The sequence below is a fragment of the Carassius auratus genome, chromosome 14 (assembly GCF_003368295.1).
Source record: "Carassius auratus strain Wakin chromosome 14, ASM336829v1, whole genome shotgun sequence".
Classification (NCBI taxonomy): Eukaryota; Metazoa; Chordata; class Actinopteri; order Cypriniformes; family Cyprinidae; genus Carassius; species Carassius auratus.
In genome coordinates this window covers 11004045-11031304 of record NC_039256.1, presented here as the reverse complement: position 1 = coordinate 11031304, position 27260 = coordinate 11004045, and the positions used below count along the sequence as shown (strand labels likewise).

General features: G+C 37.4%; 1 protein-coding gene across 2 annotated transcripts; it reads left to right on the top strand.

Annotated features, from left to right (window-relative positions):
• Positions 1 to 3391: 3391 nt before the first annotated feature.
• On the top strand, positions 3392 to 17178 carry reep2 (receptor accessory protein 2). Of its 2 annotated transcripts, none has more exons than XM_026279895.1 (8): positions 3392 to 3588; positions 5867 to 5939; positions 8200 to 8276; positions 8466 to 8586; positions 8797 to 8910; positions 9771 to 9918; positions 11826 to 11992; positions 14853 to 17178. In XM_026279895.1, exons 1-8 carry the CDS (start codon positions 3557 to 3559, stop codon positions 14925 to 14927), a joined length of 807 nt encoding a protein of 268 aa, XP_026135680.1. In that variant the 5' UTR covers positions 3392 to 3556; the 3' UTR covers positions 14928 to 17178. The 2 variants fall into 2 exon arrangements, with proteins under 2 accessions (XP_026135680.1, XP_026135679.1); XM_026279894.1 differs by having other exon boundaries at positions 3393 to 3588; positions 14850 to 17178.
• The last annotated feature ends 10082 nt before the right edge of the window (positions 17179 to 27260 follow it).

Genomic DNA, 27260 nt, shown 5'->3' with positions numbered 1-27260 from the left:
GAAAAAACTTGAGAGTGCGAGTGTCCTGTCTGTTTGGGCCAGTCACTTACCTTTACCATACTGCTGTTAGAGACATTCAGAATGCTAAGACACTTGTCAGTGTGATGTAAATGAAACATGGAACCTCTCTTCAGGGGTGCTGGTTACGTGGATATCTGGTTCACATCCCTCCCTGGGCATATAGGGGGACAGTATATTTTAGTTTAGATTAAAGCTGGGAGGTTTAGCATTAAAACCCCAATCCGAGAAAAGGCGAAACACATGGGGGGAATTGAAGGCACCCATTTACTTTAAAACAGTTTTTGGCTTGTCAGAGCGTGTCAGTTAGCATGACAGATGTAATGGTTGTTACATCAAAGCAAATTTATCCAGATCTAAAAATATTTATGATACAAATAGGTGATTTAGCAACATATAAAACCATGCAATTCATTTAGCTAAATGTTAACCTGAATTGGTAAGCAACAGTAGCTATATTTTTTTCCAAAATGGCAGCTATCGGGCAAAGTGAGCCAAATGCTGTGGGGAAAATTGAGTTAGCATTTTAACATACCCCACCATAAGGCACTGTAGTTAAGTTAAATCTCTGAATTATAATCTGGTATTTTATTGTTATATTAGTGGTTTAGTTTATCACATATACATAGTATTTGTAGTTTATTTGACAGTGACAGTGTACAAGTGCACCAAATCCTTCTTTGCTTTTCATCACATTATAATTTGGCTACATACATATTGTCTGTTTAATCTGTTTGGGACTTTAGTGCTCAACAAATCGTTTCAGAAATGCAAACAATTAAATATTGAATATTAAACTTAATTTGGTTTGTTTTATGTTGTGAAAGTGAGGTGACTAGGCCAAGTATGGTATTCCATACTCAGAATTTGTCCCATGCATTTAACCCATCCGAGTGCACACACACACCATGAACACACACCTGGGGCAGTGGCCAGCCAATGTTGTGGCACCAAGGGAGCAGTTGGGGTCTCACCTCAGTTATGGTATTGAAGGTGGAGAGAGCACTGGTTATTCACTCCCCCCACCTACAATCCCTGCTGGTCCCAAGACTTGACCCGGCAACATTCCGGTCCAGGTTAGCAGAATCACTGGATTTTTTTTAACAGAGCGGGAATAGATAGCTTTGAGCTGTGGTGAAAGAGGGATTAGTGAGAGGGGCAACTTAGCCGATGAGGGCAAAAGGGCAGTGGCTCTAGCCACCGGGCCACCCCCATATAATATAATTATAATATGATATAAAGCTATTAGGGGTACATATCATGTCTATTATTACAAATTTTAGCATTTTTTCATTATCTTTTCACTTCAAGCAATGATCACTTTTATATCAGGGGACATTTCAAATTCATTTAATACACAAATTCAACAGATACCCGTCATTTATCTTGCAAAAAATGGCATATTCTGTGCTGAAATTTGCTGTTTTTGAGCTGTCCGATTTGTTAAATGTGAAGTTTTGCTACTCACATTGGCTCTTAAATACAGTTTCTGTATATATTTCTTATAAATGTTTGTCCAAAATAATCATTTAATTATGAGAAAGGTATTTAAAAAAATATTTTGCTCATGTATCTACATTAAATCTCACAGAAATCAATGCCAACTGTGTTATTATCTATTAAACCCCCTATAATTTAGCAATGATTTGTTCCAAGTCACATGTCCAACATGGCATGATGTAATTTCTTTTTTTGGAGGGAAATTTGAAAACAGTGTGGTAAGTTGACTTCTCCTCTTCAATATTTTATCTATATAATTGTCTGCACATAGAGTAGATTAATTGACCATCAATATATATATATTATTTAAATGTGTGTGTGTCTAAAATGCTTTATAGATACTTAATACTTACTGTAAACACATATGGGACCCAGGACCACAAAACCAGTCTTAAGTTTAAATTGTTCTAAATTGAAAAATAAAATAAGCTTTCCATTGATTTATGGTTTATTAGAGTCAGACAATATTTGGCCGAGATGCAAATTTGAACATTTGAGTGTGCAAAAAAATTGCCTCTTGTCCAAATGAATTCTAAGCAATGCATTTTACTGATCAAAAATTAAGTTTTGATATGTTTACAGCAGGAAATTACAAAATATCTCCATGGAACATGATCATCACTTAATCTCCTAATGATTTTTGGCATAAAAGAAAAATGAGAATTTTGACCCATACAGTGTTTTTTTTTTTTTTTTTTGGACTATTGCTAAAAATATACCCCAGTGACTTAAGACTGGATTTGTGGTCAAGGGTCACATATTAAAGTCGATGTGATTCCATGATTTGAAATAAACCTAACTTGATATTAAACCGATTGATTTGTGTTTAATTAAGATTAATTGCTTGTACTTACATTTGTTGGATAAAAATAAAGTTCTTAAAGTAAGTTTTCTTCTAATGTGTCCTGTCAACTTTGTTACTTTGTTTGTCAACTGTGTTATGCGTGGTTTTTATGCCATAAGTCTTTTAAATGTGAACTAAACCGTCAGTAAAAAAAAAAAAAAAGAAAAAAGGATGGGTATATAAGTATGGTGACTAACACTAAATTCAGCATACAGTGGATTTATGTTCAAGAAAAGCCTCAAAATCTTCAAACAAATGTATTATCAAACATGTAGTACTTCATTCATGTTTCATTTGACACAGCATTTGTCTGTAAAAGTTGACAAAATAATAAATCAAATGTTAATTTCATTAGCATATTTAAAAAGTCATAAGAGCTTAAGCTTGCCAAATAATACAACAGTCTGACAGCACATTTTTAATTTCCCCTGACTGCAACTCAGAAGCACACATTGTCTTGACTAACAGTTTATTCTGTGGATTATTTTTGCATTGCATTGTTACAATATAAAAATTTGTAAATATATAATAGGCTATATAATAATAATAATAATAATTAGCTATTATTATTATTTTGCAGGTTATAATAACACCCAGTCAACATGAGCTAGTATCTGTACACCAAAAAGTGTTATGTGCTATAAATGTACAGAAACTCAAATGTTGAGTAGCCTTTTGAGCTGACAATGTATTTAGCTATTATAGCGTTTGCTTGATTGTAGTTTCAGCAGTATATAGCTTTGCAGATTAATGTAAACCCAACAGTTCACACAAATACAGCTTTAAAGGTCAGCAGGCCGCCTTCTGGGCTTACAACATTTTGAGCTTCAAATGAAAACTTTTGAAATTGGCCTCTTTCAAAAGATTTGGTACAAACTTTACAGTAGTAAAAAGTATATACAACAATACTGTTTTGGGTACCACGTGAAATATTTGTGAGGGCAGCAACGAAACCGATACATACATGTTTGTTTTTTTAATAACCGGAGCAGGTGCAAAGATGCCGCTGTCCCTTTAAGAGACGCGGGCTGACTGACTGCGCGCGTATGCAGCGGCTCCTCGTCATCCTCACTGCTGAGACGCAGACACACAAGATCCGCTGGGACTCCTCCGATATCCAGCAGCTCTCCTGCGCTCGGAATGGAGATGTTGAATAATCGACTAAAATAAGGAAAAGTCCTCGCAGAGATCAAGATGGTGTCGTGGATCATTTCGCGGATGGTGGTGTGAGTGTTTATGCGGCGCGCGCGCGTGTGTGTTTGTGTTGTGTGTTGCTGCGGATACATGCCGCTTTTCAATGAAAATAGAAGCTATATCTGTTATTTTGTCATTAAAATGCTTTATTATTAATATTAAGAGGTATTTAAATTAATTGGGCTACTCTGAAAAATTACATAAAGGGTTAAATTAATAAAACAAAGCGATGACTTCATCCAGACGAGGGTTCACGTATTAGACGTTGTATTGCATGTTGTGTGCACGATTTTCACAGAGCAAAATGCCCTATTTATGATATTGTGTCTTGAACCAAACACCTCAATAGAGAATAAGAAACACGATTTTGGCTTTAAAACATATTGGCAGGTTTTAAACATAACATCTGTTGTGTATATTACACACCCATCACATCATTTCCTCTTTATGCTGATGTCATCATACTTTCAAATATCAATTATTTTTTTTTACTAACTGTAACAAGTGACTTCTGAGATGGGTTGATGAGGGTTTTTTCTGTAAGAAGGCCTACCTGCCTTGATGATTGGCACCTGCTGGTAATATTGTTAGGTACTGTAATGTAAAGGAGGCCAATCCGGTCCATTGACGCACACATTTGTTATGTTTGGATCTCAGATGGGATCTTAGTGGGATTTACAGTCAGGTGACATTGATCACTTTGGATCATACCCAGTCTGCCAACTCGGATTTTAACTTCCCGATTCATTGATTACATCAAGCGCTCAGGCCTTGCTCCACAATGCATGTGCAGGTCATATTATTCCAGTGCTTGAGTACAAATGGGAGAGTTTTAATTTGTTATGACTTTGTTGGTCTGGATCTAGGCCATTAGAAACAAATATCAGGTATCATTATCGTGGTTTTGCTGAATCTCATGGAATGCTCTTTGCTGTGGCTTTAACTGTGGCGAGCAGATGCATTATGGGAGTCGGGCTAACAAATGAGACCGAGGGCATGTGGTCTGCCACGCGCCAGACTGCCTCGCTGTCATCATGCTTCATTATGCATTACACATGGTGCACAGTCTATAATCTCATATGCATTTACTGAATATAATGCACCATAAGTACCATGTTTTAAAGGCAAGATGCCCAGGTGAATAGGGTAAAAAACTACAACTAATAGATATCACTAAACTTCCCCATTGTCTCTTTAAGAATTGCAAACTGTTTTTGTATTATGAGTTTTTTGAAATGGTATGTTTACATATGCAAATGAAGCATCAATATAATTAAATATGCAATAATTTCACAGCCAGAAAAGTCCACTGTAATTTTAGGGATACAATTTTTGTTAAATGAGGCAAATTGTATACAAGCAACCTCCTCTGTAAAAAAAATAAATAAATAAAATTCAGAATATCAAAAGGAATAAAATCGTAGTGGAGAGTTTTGTCTCGGTGTATGAGAAAACACTCATTTTAAGAAACTGGCCTTTAAACATATATTTGTGATTTGAAATCTACAGGTGCAAATAGATAAAGTACAATAATTATTGGGAAGAATTGGAATAATTTGACTTTTTTCCATTAGACTCAAACACCATGTTGTATGGAAAGCCGAATAGCCCCAAAACTCTTAAGTTGAGCAGTCCATGAAAAACGATGGTTTATCCTGTAGCCACAGAACACATTGGGACGCTCTCATGCCAGCTGTCTGCAGTGCATTCAGTGGATGGGTGTGGTCTGTCCTGTATCCTCTGGATCTGCCGTTGCAGAACGTTCAGCTTTTGTCACATCAGCACAAATCGGCATGTTTGTGTGTGTGGGAGCCCGAGTGAACGAGTGCATGCTGTACATGTGGGGCATCTGCGTCTTATCTGGTCCCTTTTGTGTGCATCCGTCTCTGTGCACTTCGACTCCCTTTCATAAATGATTCACTTTTAATGGCTCTCAGATTCCTAGCGTTTGCTCTCTGTAACGTCATCAGGCATGATTGCGTGTGTACAGTAGGGATAGTGTTGACTGGGATATGTTTTCTGGGTTTGCTTTTCACTGAAGTACAGCTCTGAATATTTTGATCAGCCACCAGTATATTGGTGTGATTTTATAAACTGATTTATATCTGTTCTTGTTGGATATGAATGACCTGGAGAGATCAAGCTTACCTTTATCACGTAGTATAAATCGGCAGCCTTTTAAGTGTCATAATTGTGTGCTTTAAATTGAGGTGATGGTGCAAGTGAAACTGTAGAAGCTGAAGTGAGTTGGTGTGATGGTAAGATGAGCTTGTCTGTGTCTGATGGGTTGTGTGTCTTTTCTCTCTGCAGCCTGGCCTTCGGGACCCTCTACCCAGCCTATTCCTCTTATAAGGCTGTGAAGACGAAAAACGTCAAGGAGTATGTGAGTATTTCAGGATTCAAGTTTATTTGTAATCTGGTTTCAGTTGGCCTGAAAGTTGACTGTTTTGTAATGTTATAGTTGGCAGGATTGAATATACTCTACTTAATGTGTGTGTGTATTTGATATATATACACAAACCCAATTCCAAAAAAGTTGGGACACTGTACAAATTGTGAATAAAAACAGAATGCAATGATGTGGACGTTTCAAATTTCCATATTTTATTCAGAATACAACATAGATGACATTTCAAATGTTTAAACTGAGAAAATGTAGTATTTCATGGCATCAAAACATCTCAAAAAAGTTGGGACAAGGCCATGTTTACCACTGTGTGGCATCCCCTCTTCTTTTTATAACAGTCTGCAAACATCTGAGGACTGAGGAGACAAACTGCTCAAGTTTAATAATAGGAATGCTGTCCCATTCTTGTCTAATACAGGCTTCAAGTTGCTCAACTGTCTTAGGTCTTCTTTGTCTTCCTCTTTATGATGCCCCAAATGTTTCTATGGGTGAAAGATCTGGAGTGCAGTCTGGCCTTTTCAGTACCCGGATCCTTCTTCTACACAGCCATGATGTTGTAAATGATGCAGTATGTGGTCTGGCATTGTCATGTTGGAAAATTCAAGATCTTTCCTGAAAGCGACGACGTCTGGATGGGAGCATATGTTGTTCTAGAACTTGGATATTCCTTTCAGCATTGATGGTGCCTTTCCAGATGTGTAAACTGCACATGACACATGTACTCATGCAACACCTTACAATCAGAGATGCAGGCTTCTGAACTGAGGGTTCTCCTTGTCCTCTTTAGTCCGGATGACATGGCGTCCCAGTTTTCCAAAAAGAACTTCAACAAGAGAACAGTTTTCCACTTTGCCGCGGTCCATTTTAAATGAGCCTTGGCCCAAAGAAAACACCTGCACTTCTGGATCATGTTTAGATATGGCTTCTTTTTTGATTTATAGAGTTTTAGCCAGCAACGGCGAATGGCACGGTGTATTGTGTTCACGACAATGTTTTCTGGAAGTATTCCTGAGCCCATGTTGTGGTTTCCATTACAGTATCATTCCTGTATGTGATGCAGTGCCATCTAAGGGCCCGAAGATCACGGGCATCCAGTATGGTTTTCTGGCCTTGACCCTTGCGTACAGAGATTGCTCCAGATTCTCTGAATCTTTGGATGATATTATTCACTGTAGATGATGATAACTTCAAACTCTTTGCAGTTTTTCTCTGAGAAACTCCTTTCAGATATTGCTCCACTATTTTTCACCGCAGCATTGGGGGAATTGGTGATCCTCTGCCCATCTTGACTTCTGAGAGACACTACCACTCTGAGAGGCTCTTTTTATACCCAAACATGTTGCCAATTGACCTAATAAATTGCAAATTGATCCTCCAGCTGTTCCTTACATGTACATTTACCTCCTATTGCTACCTGTCCCAACTTTTTTTTCCAATATTTGTTGTACAATATTTGTACACTTTCAACATTTGATATGTTATATATATTCTATTGTGAATAAAATATACGTTTATGAGATTTGTAAATTATTCCATTCCTTTTTTACTCACAACTTGTACGGTGTACAAATTGTGAGTTAAAAAAGGGTAAAATAAAAAATTCTAAAAGGGTAAAAAAATGTGAATAAAAGAGTTTTATCACATTTTTTAAACCCTTTTAGTAGAATGTATCGCTCTTATAAATAAAAGGTTTGTACCCTTTACGTGGAAAGTGGCAAAATTATGTTTTATAAGAGATTTTTCGGGTAATAACCCATTTAATAATATCTAAATACATAAAGACACCTATAATATTACTAATAATAAAATGTTATATATCTCTCATCTTGGAGTCTCAGGTTACCGGTTGCTATGGAAACCACTCGGGCAGCAGTTTGCTCCCTCTGACACCATTTTTAGCGTCTCTGTCATCTGTGATACAAGAAGCACCACCGTCCGTTCATTCAGAGATGTTTCGATAAGACCGTTTGGACATTGCATAACCTCTTCTGTTGTCTTATGGAGATGAATTTATAAATGCAAAAGGAGTTTTAGATGACCATAGTGATGTGTCCTGTCATAATTACCCAAAATGGCAGTACAGATGGAGACATAACTGGCAGTGCAGTGTTTTTCATAAGGCAGTCATGCAAAAAACACACAAGGCTATATTCAGCGAGAACATGTGACCGGATACATGCTGATGTCATGCACACACATGCTTGATTATAACATCTGTGTGTGTATCCATCCTCAGGTGAAATGGATGATGTACTGGATAGTGTTTGCGTTATTCACAACAGCAGAGACCATCACAGATATGCTTTTATCATGGTAAGTCAATTGTTAATAATGTTTTTAGGCTATTTCAGATATTTTTGTTATCATGCTTTATACATTTGATTTTTCACATTTTGTATGTGTAGTGGTGTATTTATCATCCTAAACCCTATCATTAAATATCATTATTTTAATGTAACTTTTACTGCATTAATTGTTAAACGCTGACCTCCCATTTTTCAGGTTTCCATTTTATTTTGAGCTGAAGATTGCGTTTGTCATCTGGCTGTTGTCCCCGTACACCAAGGGCTCCAGTGTGCTGTATCGCAAGTTTGTGCACCCCACGCTCTCCAACAAAGAAAAGGTACGGCTACAGCTTGCCCCACTGAATGTAATCAAAAAATTGTTGAAGATGACTCATTTATTGTTTCCCCAATAATTTTAATGACATTTTTGGCATCTTCAAACCATTTTTCAAAAATTGTTTTCAAACAGGTTTCCTGAACACTCCACCAATCAGAGAGTTGAGGCAGAGTGATGGATTTGTCATGCATGATGTATATGTGTGTTACAGGAAATTGATGAGTACATAACCCAGGCTAAAGACCGCAGTTATGAGACCATGATGCGCTTTGGGAAGAGAGGACTCAATATAGCTGCCACTGCAGCAGTCACGGCAGCCACAAAGGTGAAATCACTGGGCTAGATGAAGTGTGTCAAATTAATTGAGCTAAAATAATTAACTGTAAAAACAGTAAGATTGTGAAATATTACTACAATATAAAATAACTATTTTCTGTTTGAATATATTTCAAAATCTAATTTATTCCTGTGATAGAAAGCTAAATTTTCAGCGTTACTCCAGTCTTCAGAGTCACATGATCTTTCAGAAATCATTTTAATATGCTGATATATTTTCACATTTCTTATTTTCACTATCAATGTTAAAAGCAGTTGTCCTGCTTAATATTTTTCGTGGCATTATAAAAGTCTTCACTGACACTTTTGAACAATTTAATGAGTCCTTAATTCATAAAAGTATTACTTTTGAACATTAGAGAATATATATATATATATATATATATATATATATATATATATATATATATATATATATATATATATATATATATATATATATATATATATATATATATATATATATATATATATATATATATATATATATAATAACAATTTTTAAGTAAGTAAAGTTCCGCATTTTGCATAAGTTTAACATAAAAAATATACTTTATTACCGCGATTGCTAGGTGCTATTGTGAAGAGCAGGTTTATTTTTTTTATACTCTGAGGAAAAAAAACATATATATATGTTTTATATATATATATATATATTTTGTATATTTTATCTTTTATATATATTTTGCAAAGTGTAGGGCAGGGTCACTGTTCAATGCACATTTGTCTTTTATTCAAACTGTGCAAATAACTTTATTGTCATATGTACAAGTGGCGTATAATTGTGACTAGCCTTGAATAAGATTATGCGATTGTGATATTTGAATCTTTTGTGTTCTGGACCTGCAGGGTCAGGGTGTGTTATCAGAGAAGCTGCGCAGTTTCAGCATGCAGGATCTGACCCTGATTCAGAACGAAGACGAGCTGTTGCTGGACGCTGCAGACGACACACACACTGCCGCCACGCTACCTCGGGCTAGAACAGTCACGCGCACAGGTACCACACACACGCCGGCCGTCCTAACAGAATCCAACTTTCTGGAAAAATCCTAATAGGCTGCATTCCCACAGTGCTTTCGCCAGCCGTACTAACAGGTGTGACTCCCAAAATCGAATCCTCTACATACAGACAAAGGGGATTGAAAAATAACCAAAGGGAAGTAACCATAGTGAATCTGCTTCTTTAATCCCTGTGACTATAGCGAAAGATCACTCTAGTAAATATCACTGAATACAGCTCGTATTTATAATGGTCTGTCCTGTTCAAACACACACAAGCACGTCAGTGAGGTGTGTGTGTGTGTGTGTGTGTTTGCTGACTCATTGAAAGCAGCTCTGCTGGCGGCCTTTGTCTCGGCCTGTTTCTAATGCTGATGCTGATGTGACCAGCATGTGATTCAGCTGCCGACCGGCCAAAAGACAGGAGGGCTCGATCTGCTGGGGTTTGCTCATACGCAACTGCACACACTTTCCCATTCGCTGGATGAGTTTCAGCGCTCATTTAAGCGGTTCAGGACAAGTGCTGAGTGTGACCTCTTCGTATACCATGAAGTCACGAGACTCGCAAGTCACGGAAGGTCGTGACCCCCGAGTGAGGCTTTACGGCAAACAAAAGAAAGTCTGTGGTAGAACCACATCCCAGTTCTACAGAGAGGGGATCATTTCAATAATGAGACGGGTAGTGATTTTATTAGGCTTCGTTGAATTACAGCGCGTCAAAGATACATTGTGAACGGCTCTTCTCAAGAAGTCTTTGTGTTTCAGGCTTTGAATGAGGCCTGGCAAGCTTTAAATGCCAGAGAGAGTCTGTTCACAGCGCAGTGATCACACCGCAAGACCAGTTTGATGCTTGTATTTGATTTGGTTGAGTCATTTGATTTCATGCACATGACCTTAATGTGACTTGCATTCAAGACTGGTCTAAACAGGACGAGATCTAAACTGTTTATTGTATTGTGGCAATTTCCTAATATCCCTTCATTTATATTTTGTTGTGCTGTTAATCGATTACAAAACTGACTAATAAATCCCATTTTTCTGTAATGATATCAAACCTGACATTCAAATTTATAACCAAAAATCTATTTTCACATTTGAATTTCCAAATGAATGTAGAAGTGCTATGAATGCAGGCAACTAGCACCAATATCAATGCTGTTACTAATGTCTCTGGGGTTTCTGGGGATAAAGTGAGTAAATATTACTATTCAACAATTCCATAAAATGCGTGCAATAATTTGTCAAATTGAACAGGGCTGTTACAGAATACAAAACACATTCTCTTAATTTAAGTCAACCTAAAAGAATCTTCAAATAAACCCATTCTAATAAATGTCATATTTAGCTGTATATATTAATATATCGTGCAGTATATAGAAATAGAATGATGTTTCTGTCCGTATCTGCTCTCTCTGTTTGAATTTTTCCCCAGGTTGTTTGTGCACTTATTTTGACACTAAATAGAAAAATCTACAGGGATTGTAAGCAATGAACTCATTTTTTTTGACATCCCTAATATTGTTGTTTATATGACATTTAGTTTTTTTTTATTGTCTTCCAATTTTTATTATTTTTTTTAAAGCGTTTACATTAAAAAAATGTCTGCAATGTATTTTCAGATATTAAAATGGCCCGATCTAAATTTTTAAATTTCAGATTGGGGGAAAATTCCAAAATATGACTAGAGCGAGATTCATCTGTGGTGAAATTGGAGCCTTGGAGACCTACTCAAAATCTGGCTGTAATTTATTGCAGATGAATAAAAAGCAAATGGTTTCATGTCACATTTGTGGCAGCTGCACATCTAAGAGGAAAAAATTCAGTAAAGCAATTATTTAGGCATAGAAAGGAATGTCTAAACGGTGTCATTATTATTATTATTATTATTATTATTATTTTCTTCAGTTCGTGCCACACCCATACCGGCTGACAACGAATCACAGCACAGCTGTCGCTCGGATGACCAATCAGATAGCAGGACAGAGCATTCGGATGAAGATGCAGCAGATAAGGCCCCAAAACGCCCTGCAAGCTCCAGAGCAGTCAAGAAACCAGCCGCTGCCAAAACAGAGGTACAACAATTAATTTGCTGTTTCCTCCCCAACCTTTTTTTTTTTTTTTTTTACTCCTAGGCACTCACTGATTAGAAAAGAATGATGTATTTAGAAGTGTACAACATTACAGTGTCAAGAGTGGAAGTATGAGAAAATGGACTTGATAGTGTCTTATTTAAATCACTTTCGAATTCACAAATTCCCACCAGTACCACCCATAAACATTATTATAAGTTTACCGTTGTGAATCAGGCTTGGGTAAGGCAGTAGTTTTGAACAATGGCTGGTTATGTACTTGCTCAAATTAATTTCGGATAGTTTTTAATAAAAAAAAAGTTATGCACTGCAGCTTTAAATTGGTCTAGACATCTTGTATTTGTATAAAATAAGCCAACTCTCTGACAACATATTTGAAATGCATCCAGACAGCATTCAGCCCTCTTAATTATTATTAATATTTATTTTTGTTGCAGCCTTGTGCTAAAATGCTTGAAATAATTTTGTCAGTCTACACTCCACATGCCATAGTGACAAAGCAGAAATCGAGGCACAGATCTGTAGAAGACTACAGACATTTTTTGCTGCATTGAAGGTTCTCAAGAACACCGTGGCTTCCATAATTCTTAAAGGTCAGAAGTTTGGAAAAACCAAGCTGAGCTATTGGCAGATAAGAGTAAGAGAGGAGCTCCAGAGATCATGTTTGGAGAAGGGAGGACAACCTCGCTCTGACACTCCAGCATTTTGGGAGAGGGCCCAAGTGAAAGTGCGTGACATATAAAATTACAAAAAAGCACAAAAAGGACTTCCATACTGAGAAAGCTTCCAAGCTTCATTTCCAGAGGAAACCAGTGCAGTTCTGTGTTAACGGATGTTGGAGCATCATGTTGTGGAGCTGTTTTTCAGAGTTAGGAAATCGGGAATATCACAAGTTGGAAGATACCTTGTCCTAAACACATCATGTACACAATTTAAGAATTCCCTCATTTTAAGAAAATCATGAGCACCATTAAGGCCTACTAATTTATTACCTTGTTTTATGAATATCCTTTCTGTTTGTTGAATAATTTATGAATGACACATTGCACCCTCTTTGGCAACAGACTATATCCCCATCACAGTCCTCTTAAGCCGCGTTTCCACCGCAGGAACTTTACCCAGGAACTAGGGACTTTGGCCTGGTACTTGGTGTGTTTCCACCGCAGGAACCAGGAACTAAATATGTTCCGGGTAAAAAAATGCCCCTCAGAAAGTCCCTGCTGGCGAGGTGGTACTTTTTCAAAGTTCTGGAACTTTCGGGGGGCGGGACTTTGACGCTAAACATCCTGATTGGTTGAGTTCACACAGCATTGGTTGAGTTCAACCACCATTTATTCAAAATATTACTGTTATTGTGTCATGAAATGTAATTTTAAAAGTATTTCAGGCGATAATGTAGTGGTTTAAAACTCAAATCTATGGTTTATTTATAAAGACAGCGCCTATTTAAAAAAAGTGTTTCGCCGATCTCGTAGACGGTGAGCTCCACTCGATCAGCAGGAGCTCAGTCCTCATGTATCCGCAGAGAGCAGCCTCTCCTGGGATAGACCTTCTGATATGTGCCGCTGGCTCTGATGTCTCTTTAGGGGTTAAACATAAAATATAATTCAGCTGGGGGGTAAATCTAACAGGTTTTCTTTGGTCTGTATTCAATTTATCCATATGTTAAAATGAAAATAAAAAAGGCAAGTCTATATAATATTTCGTTTCATTGTAATGGCTGTATATATACATATATCCCTGAACTAAGTACATTTCTCCCGCTGTTATTATGTTTAAATGAAAACGAAAGGAGGCAGTGGTGTTTTATATCATATTTCGTTTTGTTGTAAATATACAGTGAGGAAAATTGCAGTAGCCAAGACAAGCTGACTGAAGTTATCAAGTACACTGCTGTTTATAGATTTACCGGACTTGCGTCGTCACGGACATCACACTCCCGAGATGAATGCACAAAGTCTGAACTAAATACCGAGGATGCATGTCCAAATTTTTTTTTTTAAATCAGCGCACTTTGTATTGAGAAACGCGCAGACCTACGTCACCAGTCTATTTGCCTAATCTTCCCGGTACTTTACACCGCGGTGGAAACACAGAAAGCAACAGGTCTGGGGGAAAAAAGTTCCTGGGAAAAAAAGTTCCTGGTACAAATGTTCCGGGTAATTTCGGTGGAAACGCGGCATTATACTTTATTCATAACAGCAGCAAGTGGCCTTTTCTCAATTTGCAAGAATTAGTAAAACATACTCGTGATTTTACTAAGATGAGGCAACAGATTCGTAAATTGTGCTGGCATGGGAATGAATTGTTTACTCGTGACGACAATATCAATATTTATAAGATTCAGTAGTTTCAGTAGGAAGCCATGTGATCTGAAACTGTGTAAAGGTGAGAATTCCACACACATTGTATTTCCCCAATGGATTCCAGATGGTCATTCGGTGGTATTTCTGTTTTCCAATTAGCACGATCTAATGCCAGGGAGTGTATTTGCACGTTCACCTGGCTCATCACCAGTGAAAATCGCTATGAACACAAAAGACACATCATAAAACATTAGCAATAAGCGTGCGTGATAATCGTCCCGGTGTGTACGAAGCTTAAGGCTGCAGCATAACAAAAAGAAGCTATCTGAATACTTTCTGAATGCACTTGAGTCTGTGACATCAGCCGCATGAATGTTAAGCAGAATGAGAGATTCCTTTGTGCATTTTTTGCCTTCACTGAACTGCATTCATCCAGCTGCTCAAGACGATCTTGTTACAACGGTAAAAGGTTTTAATACTCTTCCTCTTTTCTTTTGTTTCTCTTTACCACCATATCCTGCCGTCATCCCCAGCAGACCACCAAGACAGTGAAGAAACCCACAAAGAAGAAAACCACCACCACGGCCAACAACAATGCTGAGTTACCATGAGTCACACTGCGTTTATCCATCCCTGGACAACACACACATTCATGTGCTTTCCCATACTAACATTAGTGCTTTCCGCTTTTACAGATATGTTCTTACAACTGCAGATACACACACAAACTAAAATGCATCACCTCTAATCGGTTTAATGCGGTGAGGAAGTTAAGATGTCTGGCTTCATGCATTCATTTTCTGTTAACACTCCAACGTGTGTGTTTCAAGTAAGGCTGGGTCTTGTCTTTTTGTCTGTAGGCCTTAATATTTTCAAAAGCATGAGATCAGAAAGCAGTGTCTGCACATGATCGTATATAAACACACCCACGGTTTCTCATAACCACAAAATCCATGCCAGAGCTTCACGGTTTCCATATTACAGGCCAATCTCTCTTTTTTTAGCATGTAGGACACACACTATGGGACGAACAAGAACCGGGAACAGAAAAACCGGGTTGTTAAATGAGTAGAGTTGATTTACAGCTCCGCGTCCACAGGGAGTCCTGGAGGTGCCCAGAGCAGCTCTGTTCTCATTCCGGGTCACCGAACACCCCGAGCCCGAGACTTCAGAGAGGTCAGATGTCTACTGGAAGCTGCAGGCACTCAAACGCTCTCGCCATCAATTAATAGCGCTTTTGTCAGCTACGGCTGGAGGCATTTGGCACATACAAGCGGTTTCTTATGCTAATTTTACATTCGTGTAGCGTGATGAAACTTAAACAAGTGGTAGATGAGATGACAGGTGTCATCTGGCGTTTTGGTAGCGCGCAAGATGAAAACCAGTAAAGGACAAGATCCCTCTGTCTTGAGTGATCGGTTCCTGAAGACTGGAGATTTTTATTCGGTTCTTGGCTTTCTGTTGTTGTGGCTTGTTCAGCGAAACTCAATTATTCCATATCAGTTTGTAATAGTGTTGAACAGAATCGGTTAGCACAAACCATAGCATCCGCTGAGAGTCGGCAGATGATTCATTGGGGTGAAATGGTCTCGTTGCTGAAAATCATCTTAAAAGGTGCTTTTGGAAAATATGCTGGTTTAAAACCCTCTGGTCCTTTTAAAAAAAAAAAAACCTAATTAATTGTTTGATCCTTAGAACAAAGTTAATTTGAAACCGCATGTAGCCCTAAATCCAGATGTGGGCAGTTGTGTTGTCCTGATCGAAACTTCAACTGCAGTTTGAAGTACAGGACTGTTTTGCATTACTACATGCAATACTACTGAGAGCTGGTGGGTGGCGCTGCTGTACAGGAGAATGAGAACACATGGATGGGGAATAGTTTTGAATTATCATGTATTTAAATCAATCTGTTAATAAGCTGATTTTCCTGAAACATCTTCATTTGTGTAAAACTACTGACTGATCAAAATTTCTGCCTTACTTTAATAGGCTTTTGAAGTTAAACTTTTTTTTTTTTTTTTTTTTTGAGGTTTACATTTAGTGGGTCACTTTAGTAGGGTACGATGTACAGAGACGTGTTAATTCTTTTAATTATTTTTTTAAGTGCTGTTTGTTTTGTGCATATTTGTGATGTTTTAGTTGAAGAGTTTCTGCCTGTTTTTGGATAAACATGAGTCATAGGCAATTTGCTCTTGGAAACAAAAGATGCGTGTGAGAAGGAATGATTTTCATTTTGCAGTTCATTTTAACAGTGCAAGACATGTCAGTCTTCCATTTAGTAGTTATTAGCAGATCGATGTTTCTGTAGAAACGCACGGTTTAGAAATAAGATCATCATGATCTTTAATTTAGTGTTGCTGATTGGCAACTTGACATTTTCTGTGTCTCAGTCTCTTGAGTAATCTGTTTTTTTTAAAGACTCTTTATTTGAGATCTTTTTTTCTTTTAATTAAATGCTAGTGCGGTTGATGTTCACCAACCCACACAGAAATGACAAGTCAGACTCACTTCTCATTCTTTGTTTCATACTTTTATTTGCTTCTCTCCCCTCTTTGTTCAGTATTTCTTATTTGCATAAATAAAAATGACAATAACGTTTGTTTTCGTTTTTATTCACCAAGGCCCACACTGAGTGAGACATGACAAACTGAACATATTTTTCTTTCATATTTTCTGTAATGTGTTGGAAAATGGAATTATTGCATACAGATTTGAACTGTGAGAGAAAAGTCAACATTAATATATTGTTTGTGCCAATTCTCAATGCTCTTAATATATTAAAAGAATGAAAACGAAAGAGATTGCTGCTAAGTGTGTACTAACTGACCTTGAATTATTATTCAATAAAATGCAATTACATACCTAATGGATTATTCATTTAATTGTCATTAAGTACCTAGTTTCAACAACCTTTTATTATTATTTTTTTCCTTTAATTTTTTTCAAATTGTTTTTTTCGTTAGAAAGAGGATACCAGGTGAAATGTACTGCAATCTGGCAATAAACAATAAACTCCTCTCTCTTTGGTTTTTAGTTTAGGAGTTATACATTCTCAATCTTAAACCGCTTCAGAATTTAAAGAGTTATATTTAGATATAAGATGTTTATAAGAAATAGAACACAGTGACTACGTTTACATGCTGTTAAAATTCGGGTTATGGTCGGGTTAAGGTCACTTTTTGGGTTTCTGAAACATTCGGGATAACCTGTTTACATGCGTGAGCAGAGAGAGTTACTCCTGTATACATGGAATGTGTAATCAGTCGCCAATATCCCGATGTAAACAGCGACGCACGGTTAGCATCTGGACGTAATACGCAATAAAAGACTCAAAAGACCAAGATTCCTTGCGAATAGAACATGCGCAGAACACACATTTTGATGGAGATATGCCGAAACGCGTTTACAAGACCAAATATTCGGGTTAGAAAAGGGGTACTCCAGGTATAATATCCCGGTTTTTAAAAACCGGGATATGAGCATATCCGGGTTTTTGCCGGTGTTTACATGGCCGTGCGCGACCGGGTTATTGCTAATATCCCGGTTTTGAACGGGTTATTGGCTGCATGTAAACGTAGTCATTGAAGTTTAGCATGTGCAGAATGATGCATCATTGTTATTAAAAGGAGTACTTGCATTTTTGAATTTAGTCGTAAAATGTAAACCGTACATAAATATACCGTAACAGCCACACTGTAAAAATGATTATAAATTTAACGGTAAAAGACTGTAAAGGTGCTACAGTAAAAGCTTGTTATATGGTTAACAGTAAGTTCCCCTATCCCCTAACACGGTTGTGTTACATCTAGTGATTTTAAATGAATGTTTATTGCATTATTTCAGTTTTGTGTGTTACCATAGTGTTTAGTATTTGTGTTAATGATACTGTGCACCTTCTATATATGTTAACATTTAGATTTTTTTATCTATATATTTTATTTGATTATTATTATTATTATTATTAATTATTATTATTATTATTATTTTGGCAGTGTAACATAAGACTGAAGAATATGTAAATGACTTGATATAATACTTATAATCCATAGAAGCCTTACCTCCCAACTTGCAGGACCTAAAGGATCCACTGCTAAATGTCTCGGTGCCACAGAACACGGTCAGAGGTCTTGTGAGACCATGGTTTGATGCATCAGAGAAAGTTTGCTTTTTTTGTGGATGATAAGTGTATATAATTGCCCATATTTTAACTAAAGATGTTTCATAATAGAGACACTGTGAATTCAAGTGGAATGATAGATTGAATATCACTCTATATTATTATCTAAAATATTACTACTCTGTAGCATGAAGCCCACAAAACACCCAACCTGTTAGCTTTGAGATCACCTGTATTCTAGTGCACTCTTAAAAGTGGAGAAAGAAAGACATATTTTGGCAGTCTAGCAGACACACATTTGACAGTTTTACAGTATTGGAGAAGATAATCGGTCGACCTTCAGTCTTGTGCAGTGATCATGTTTTATGGCGCCTCTGCAATTTTAGCGAAATGCCAAATTCTTAAAGACTGAAGGTTTTAAAGACTATGGGCCCTATCTTGCACCCAGCGCAATTGACTTTGTACACCGACGCTTGTGTCATTCCTATTTTGCACCTGCGCAAAGCGCGCTTTTCCCTCCACAGAAGCACGTCGCTAAACTAGTGAATGAACTTGCGCTCCCTGGGCGGTTCAGCGCAAAAAAGGAGGCGTGTTCCGGCGCAAACAATCCCTGGTGCTATTTTGCTGTTCCATTAAACAATTGCGCCACTGACCAGAAAAAACCTAGTCTAAAGTCAGTGGCGCGTTGCGCGTTGTTCATTATGCTATTTTAAGGGCGCGTGCTTGACCATAATGTATAGCGTGCACAACGCGCATACACTTTGCTCATGTAATCTACACAGATGCAACAGTTATTTTTGCAAATCATAAATTGTTACACTAAAAAAATATTAACACATGAGATGACGGAAATCATTGTGGTGTGCCACGAAGATGTGAACAAAATAGGCATAAGTCTAGCTTACAAATTATTCAGGCTAATTATTCTTCCATCCCCATACAACACAACTTCTCTGTCTTTCACTGCTCTTACAAGAACATCAGTCTCCTCGGCTGTGAACCGCTCCTGGCATGCGCCTGGTAAATACGCCATAATAATAGCAATCCATAATGGAACTTGCGCACCTGCTTTTAAAGGGAATGTTGGATGACGCTTTGATTGGTTTATTTCACGTTACGCCCAAACCACACCTATGAATAATGAAGCTACTTCAGACCAACCCACTTTAGATTTGCGCCGGGCGCAAGAGCCATTTATCCCGCCGGGAAAATAGCAACAGCGCCGAGACCCGCCCACAAACTTACTTGCGCTTCGCGCTTTGACACTTGCGTTTCAGATCGTTAAAATAGGGCCCTGAAGGTTTCTGTGAAATATTGGTAATGTGTAAATCTGCAATTACCTGATGACAGTTGGCTATTTATGCTTTGTCAATTATCTTTAAATACTCCACGCTCTCGAGCGATGTTGCTATGGCTACATCCTCAGGGAACATTACTGTATATTTAGCTCAGTTTAACTTGAAACACTGTTGAAAAAATGCGGTTTAATTTTATTTTTTTTCTTTTTTTTCTTTTTGATAAATTAAAAGCATATTTTTAAGAAACCTTTTGTTCTGACTACCTTTTGGGGTGTTTAATTTGCTTAGTCAATGTGTGTTTTTATATGGGATGCTGGTTTAAGCTGGTCCTTTGCTAGTTTATGCTGGTTTACCGGTTCGACTATCTTAAGAACAGCATCCCAGCTTCAAAACATACCTAACCTGCATATGCAGGTTTTTTTTTTTTTTCAACAGGAATGCCATGATTCAATTGCACAGACACGATCACACATTGATAGATCCATGTTTGTTAAATAAAACAGGGCACAAACTGACACCTGATAGTCATCTCCATAACTGAAAACAACTCATGATATTATACATCGTCATAGACCCCTGAGAGAGCAATTGTGTTGTAGCGGTTATGTGCTTTTGTTAAGTTTTAATAGAAATATTGTCACAGACCAATTCTAAGCAATGTCACTAGGTGGAGCAAGTCATCCAATAATATCACTTTGTAAACTGATGTCTTTAATCGATAATGACAGCAATGCAGCAACAGCTTTAGTGAGCAGTAATGAATGGTGTGTATCTCACATCTCTGTAATGAGAAAGCTAATTATCTTTACCAATTAAAACCAGTTTAACCGTGCAAATAAACAAAGAGGCAGAATGAAAGGGAAATAATGAATAACGCATTCAGTCAGGCAGATTTCAAGTCGTGTTTGACTCACAAGTGCACACATTAGCTTCACATGACACGTTACATGTTATGTTAATGAGCACTTTTCTGTGTGCAAAGATAGTTTACAGAATGCCTTTGTTTTTATACTTACAAAGTGCTTTGAAATGAACTCTAGCTTAAGTAGAAGTGCTCGTGTTTCACTGCATCCGTCATGTGTGTGTACTGGTGAAAACATGTCCCTAGCTGGTTACATAAGGCTCTGCAGTAAGTGAATCTCATTACTGCTGCAGTCCCGCGGTGTGTGGGGTGATTCCTGGGACGTGGGCTGGTGTGAACCCCATGCAGATGTGGGAATCCCTGAGTTTGCCCAGAGCTTGCATCATCTCCTCTCTCCTATAGGTTTGGCTCCTCTGCTCTCTGGCTATTTTCTGCTCTCTCTGTTTCCTTCCCCAGAGACTGTGGAGTTTACACGGACTGTGCTGACGTCAGCAGGAGAAACCCTGTTACTCTGCCTCAGCTGGGCTCCGAAGGGGCCCACGTAACGCCTCTCTCCCACTGCAGCGCTGTCTCTCGTTTCTATCTACCCTGCACATTTGTTGCCATGAATTTGTTTTTGAGGAGGTGTGTGTTCATGCACAAGTGTGACAATGTAAGATCTGGCTCAGAAGATCTCCGCTGTAAGGAATTGTAGATGTATGCAGTTAATCTAGAAAGTACTGGCTTGCTTGAACAACATTTAAAATAAATGTTTTTGCATTATTATAAAAAAAAAATTCTAAGTGTAATTTACACTACCATTCAAAAGTTAGAGAAATTACATTCATATAAAATAATCCTAAAAAATGTATCACTGTTTCCATAATAATATTAAGCATAATAAGCATGTTTTTGAGCAGCAAATCAGCATTATGGATGCTGGAAAATCAGCTTCGTGACAGGAATAAATTCAATTTTACAATATATTTTCATAGGAAACTGTTATTTTAAAATTATGTAACAATATTAGCTTTTTTTTTTCTTTTCTTGATCAAATAAAAGCAATCTTTGTGAGCATAAAATAATTATTAATCTCGCCAACCCCAAATGTGTATTAATTTATATAAATAGTTTAAGAGATGCACTCAAGGAAAAATAAATCAATTAATGCACAACTAAGTTTGTGTGGGTTTTAAATGATGTAACAATATTCAAAATGAAGACATCAGATGTTTTGGTTCTTTCTGTTCTTGTCAAACATTAGTGGGTCATATTGATCTTACTAGAGCTTTTGGTTAAAGGTTAAAGGCAAAAGTTAGTTCAGCATGTTTTTGCAGTTGTCACTTGATTAGGTTGAAATGGATACATTTTTAACTGAGACTTATGTGTCCATATTTTAGGGTGACCTAAAGTGTAAGATTATTAAATGAACCCCGTTCACTCGTCTCCGGAAGCACGTGGCTTCTTCTTCATGACCAGCAGAGGGCCTTGTTTGATCAAGAAAGACAGAGACGTCCGTCTCCATGCAGCTCTCCAAACACCTTTCCTGCTGGAGAAGTTTCAGCTCATTTATTTAGCAGCTTCTGTCATTTTCATCCTTCAAGATCTTGAAGGTTGAGGGTCATGAACGAGAACCGCCTACATTTTACATTCAAATACCCCAATAGTTTTGATATTTTGTTCTTTATATTCTTTAGCAAAACAAATGATATTTTAATGGTACAATTGTTGAGGCACAATTAAGGAACAATGTGTCATTTACTTTATATACAAAGTACAAGATGTTTAGTTTCTGCTCTGTTACACACACCAGCGTAAGCAATTCCCCTCTCGTTGCCCTAAGCTTTCCTTTCATATCATGTCCTATTAATGAAAAGAGCATAAACCCCTCAAACATATGACCATAATGAGATCATATAGTATAGTACGGTGTATTGATAAACAGTACATAAAGCATGTTTTTACAGTGCTTGCTTTTGTAAAACCTAACATGAAATCCACCATTCAAAGTCTCACAATAGTTTTTGCATACTTGGTTTCTACACGATCCTTTGCATTTCACCATCTCTAATAAGATCCTGAGCAACAATCTTCAAACAGACTTTCAGTTTCACAGAAAGTTCACAAGCCCCAAAACAAAACCCACACTTCCTTCAGGAATCTAGTTAGATCTTGGAGCTCTCTTAAAGCAGTGACTGAAAAATGCTGCGCTGTTGGAGGAAGTTTGTTGCCATGCATCAAAATGTGTCATTGTCTCATTTTTTTTGAATAATAAATGATGCCGGAACTCGAAAGCATTTTTAAGCATCAAGCCTCACTAAAAGGTGGAGTTCACGGTGTTCACCTTTATTTTATTCATTGGTTCACCAGCCTTTCATGCACGACTGATTTTAATGTCATTTATTAATCTTTTGTATCGCGATGGACTCTCACTGAAAAATAAAAACCAAATCTTCATCCGTGTCCACGCCGCATGCTGTTTTTGTTTGGATCATGCCTAAAGCTTGCGCCTTCTCTCTCTCTTCCTCTCCTCTTGCTTTCTTTCCTCCGCCCCTCCATTCTTGTCCTCCGGTAGCCATAGCAACGTGTGCTGCCATGGTGCAGGGCCTCTGGCAGGTGACACAATGCGGCTAATTACTGGCACTTAGCTCAGCGCTAATTAAAGCGAGCTCAGCTAATCGGGGGGTCAAGTGGACCTGCTGATCCATCCATCCATCCATTGCTCCATCCATCCATCCTTACCTTTACCTTTAGCTTAAACTTCCCCATGCAGCCCCTCGGAGTGAAGCTGTCTCTCTCTCTCTTTCTCTCTCTTTCTCTCTCTCTCTGTCTCGCTCTATCAGACAGCTGGCATCCACACAGGGGTTGAGGGTTTGACCTTCCTGCTCTCCAGGCTCTCTCAGCATCCGAGTAAACAGACAAATGAATCTCTACAAAGGTGAGGGTCAATTTATCTAATTTGGTCGAGGTCGGTCAGCCAAGATTACCTGGCTCTCTACTGGGAGGAACACTTCTCTCTCTAATTCCATTAACTACAACTTTTGCCTCAGTTACTTATAATTGGCTAGTTATTAATAGTTTGTAAGGTAGTTGTTAAGTTTAGGTATTGTATAAGAGATGTAGAATATGGTCAGGCAGAATATGTGCTTTATAAGCACTAATAAAGAGCCGGTATGTTGATAATAAGCATGCTAATAAGCAACTAGTTTATAGTGAGAACTGGTTCCTATACTGAAGTGTTACCGAAACATGTTATGAGTACGGCACCATATTCAAAATACAATATTATCATGCTACATGTACCCAAAAACACTAACATACCCCATAAACGGTATAAAACCTTGATTATATATATATATATATATATATATAATATATATTTATATTTGTTGTTAAAAGTAGATGTTATTTCATTGTTAAGTGACATTTAAAACATTTTTAGTTTTAATCATCAGTAAAAATGACTAAATAACTATTTTATGTTAAAAGTTAAACCTAAATTTGATAATATAAACCATAACATAATATACTGTACAATCCACCATATGTATTAATATTTACATCATTTTGGGGTTTTATAAAGTACATCTGAGCATTATATATAGCAGTTTATATATAATTGAATATAAAATATAGTGTATATGCATACAGAGAAAGAGAGAGAGATGTATATGCTGTTTGTTTGTTTTTTTTTTTTTTTTTTTTTACTGATTACAGACATTTGTTATGAAAAATATATTTAATTTGTTACAAATACTCCAGAATTTTCTGGGACTTTAAAACCTTTAACCTGTTAACTGTCACTCACGTTTTTGAAGATAGACTTGAATGTGCATGATACAAACCTAAATTTTTATAATTCATGACTGAAAACATTTTGTAACATGATTTTGATGTACCATTTACATGGTAATGTAATGTCTGATTTTAAAATGGGTTTTAAAGGAAGAATTTAGAGATTTTATGTTTTCAAGTGATATATAACTTCTGATGATTTCTAAATGTGATAGAGAAAAAGGCAACGAGGAAGTATTATTTTTAAACAAAGGTCAAAGCTCCTTTTGTAATGTAGATTTCTGATGGTGCACTCTTGTCATAAATTCATTTTATATTACTTTTCCTACATAATTTTTAACAAAAGATATTGGTAAAATATATATTTGGGAGTCTTAGACCTTTCCAACGATATATAGTTTGTCAAGATTAGATTAGATTTGATTGTAATATAGTATAGTCAACGTAGGTGTCCCGTATTCGGGACGGGGTGACATTTAACAGGTTAAGTTAAAAGTTTAAGAATTTTAATCGAAAGATTATTTCTCCAGAAGAAATGATTATATTATACTAAATAACTATTCTATTAAATAAATGTAATAATAAATTAAAAGTCCAATAGTGCAATAATATTCTTTCTTTCTTTCTATTCTTTTCACTCTACTTAATTTTTTTTTCATTCATTCATTCATTTTGCTTCATCATATTTTTATTCTGCCATAGGGCACAGACACACACACACACACACACACACACATTTCCTCTGCTCTGCATAAAGGATTCATCCTACCTTTGACAAATGTGGGCAGATGAATATTGGAGTTGCCCTGCTGAGGAGAGACAGATGCATGCTTACAGGGAGACAGAGGGATGGTGGGATTTAGTTTAGAGGAGTGGATAAGGTCAGAGCTCGTCAGCAGGTTCGCTGTTTACTGATGTTTACCGTGCAGCTCCTGCTGAGGGGACACCTGGTGTGCTGTCATCATCCACCACACACACCCATACGTGCATACACACTGAGATACAAGCACAAACTGAAGGATGTACACTCCGTTAAACAGTGGCACACAATATGAGCACAAATGCACAAACACATACAAAAGCAGGTGATAAAAGGCATGGCTGGAGATGTCCTCTCATAATCAGATGCCGCTCTCATTGGATTGTGGCTGTTGGAGCTCTCCATGGTGCTGAAAGCTCTCTGTAATCCACAAGCACTTTTAATGAGAGAGAGAGGGAAATGAAGTGCTATATTTAAAACAGGCTTCGTTCTTTATTAATTAGTGCTTATTTAGGCAGTTCTGGAGTGCTATTTGGCGTATGTTGACAAGTTTGGCATTTCTACATTTTTCTTCTAAATATATACAGCTAACGCATTCTCGGTGCTCTGCTTTAAGCTTCAAATCATGCATATGCATTAAAAAAGTAACTTGGACACACCTGTGGAATTTGCATAGTGAAAAGCGACAATCTGAGATGATAATACTAGGTGTATATATATATATATATATATATATATATATATATATATATATATATATATATAATAACTGTGTGTGTGTGTGTATGTGTGTGTGTTTATATGTAGGTATGTATATGTATATATATATATATATATACACCCACACACACACAGTTGGGAAAATATATGTTTGATCCCTTGCTGATTTTGTAAGTTTGCCCACATAAAAAAAAAGAAAAAAGAAGGGTCTGTAATTTTTATGAAAACTTACCAAATTAACCAAAAAATCCAGAAAAAAAAAACATTGTCTAAAGGTTAGAAATTGCCTTTCTTGCCTTGGCGGTATGTTTTGGGTCATTGTCATGATGGAAGAACCATCCATGAACCATCTTCAGTGTTCTGGCTGAGGGAAGGAGGTTCTCGTCCAGGATTTTACAGTACATCGCCCCGTCCATTTGCCCCTCAATGCAGTGTAGTCGTCCAGTACCCTTAGCAGAAAAACAGTCGCAAAGCATAATGTTTCCACCTCCGAGCTTGACTGTAGGGATGGTGTTCTTGGGGTCTCTATCCATCAAAATAAATGTACCATAAAATTACAGACCTTTCACTTCTTTGTAAGTGGGCAAACAGATATTTTCCTCACTGTGTGTGTGTGTGTGTGTGTGTGTGTGTGTGTGTGTGTGTGTGTGTATATTACATTTACCATATTATAATTATATTAATTGTGTTTAGAAAAAGGTTCAAACATTGCTTAAAATGTCAGTAGTTACTTCAGTAAATAATTTAGGTCATACTAGTTCAGCAGAGGTTCAGCAGATGCTGGGAACCCCGGACTTACAGGGTGCGATACTAGAGCCACAGCGAGAGCGAGGACTGAATGAATAGGTGATGAGCGAGAAGTAAATGTTTCTGAGAATGTCAGAGCACTCTGTGTTCTGTGGTTGTCCAGCGAGGCAGCGTTTGTCTGTAACCCCCTGTGCAGTCACTTCACAGCGCTGCTTGTACGCCTCTAATTTCACTTACCAAACACACATTCATCCATACTGAGACATGACCAAATTCATTGTCTCTCCCCGATGAACAAATCACACATAAGAACATGCACTTGGAAATATGTCAGCATACACACTCACACTCACACACACGCGGCCGTGTGTTTGCTTAAGGGGGCATGAATGACACAGGAGTGTTCTGACAGTCGCCTGGAAGATCTCACAGGGCAGGAGGGAGATCAGTGGAAAAAAAAAACCTATTTGTTTCTCCGTCCTAGATTGATGAGCGCACACACACACACACACACACATGCGCGCAGTGAGTCACTATGGCTCATTGAGGCCACGCTTTACCAAACTGACAGCAGCAGGTCTGTGGGCATGCACAGGAAAGAAGGAGGAGAGGGGAATGCTAGAAAAATGAAAGAGGGGATGGAGGGAAAACAGGAAACAATGTAGA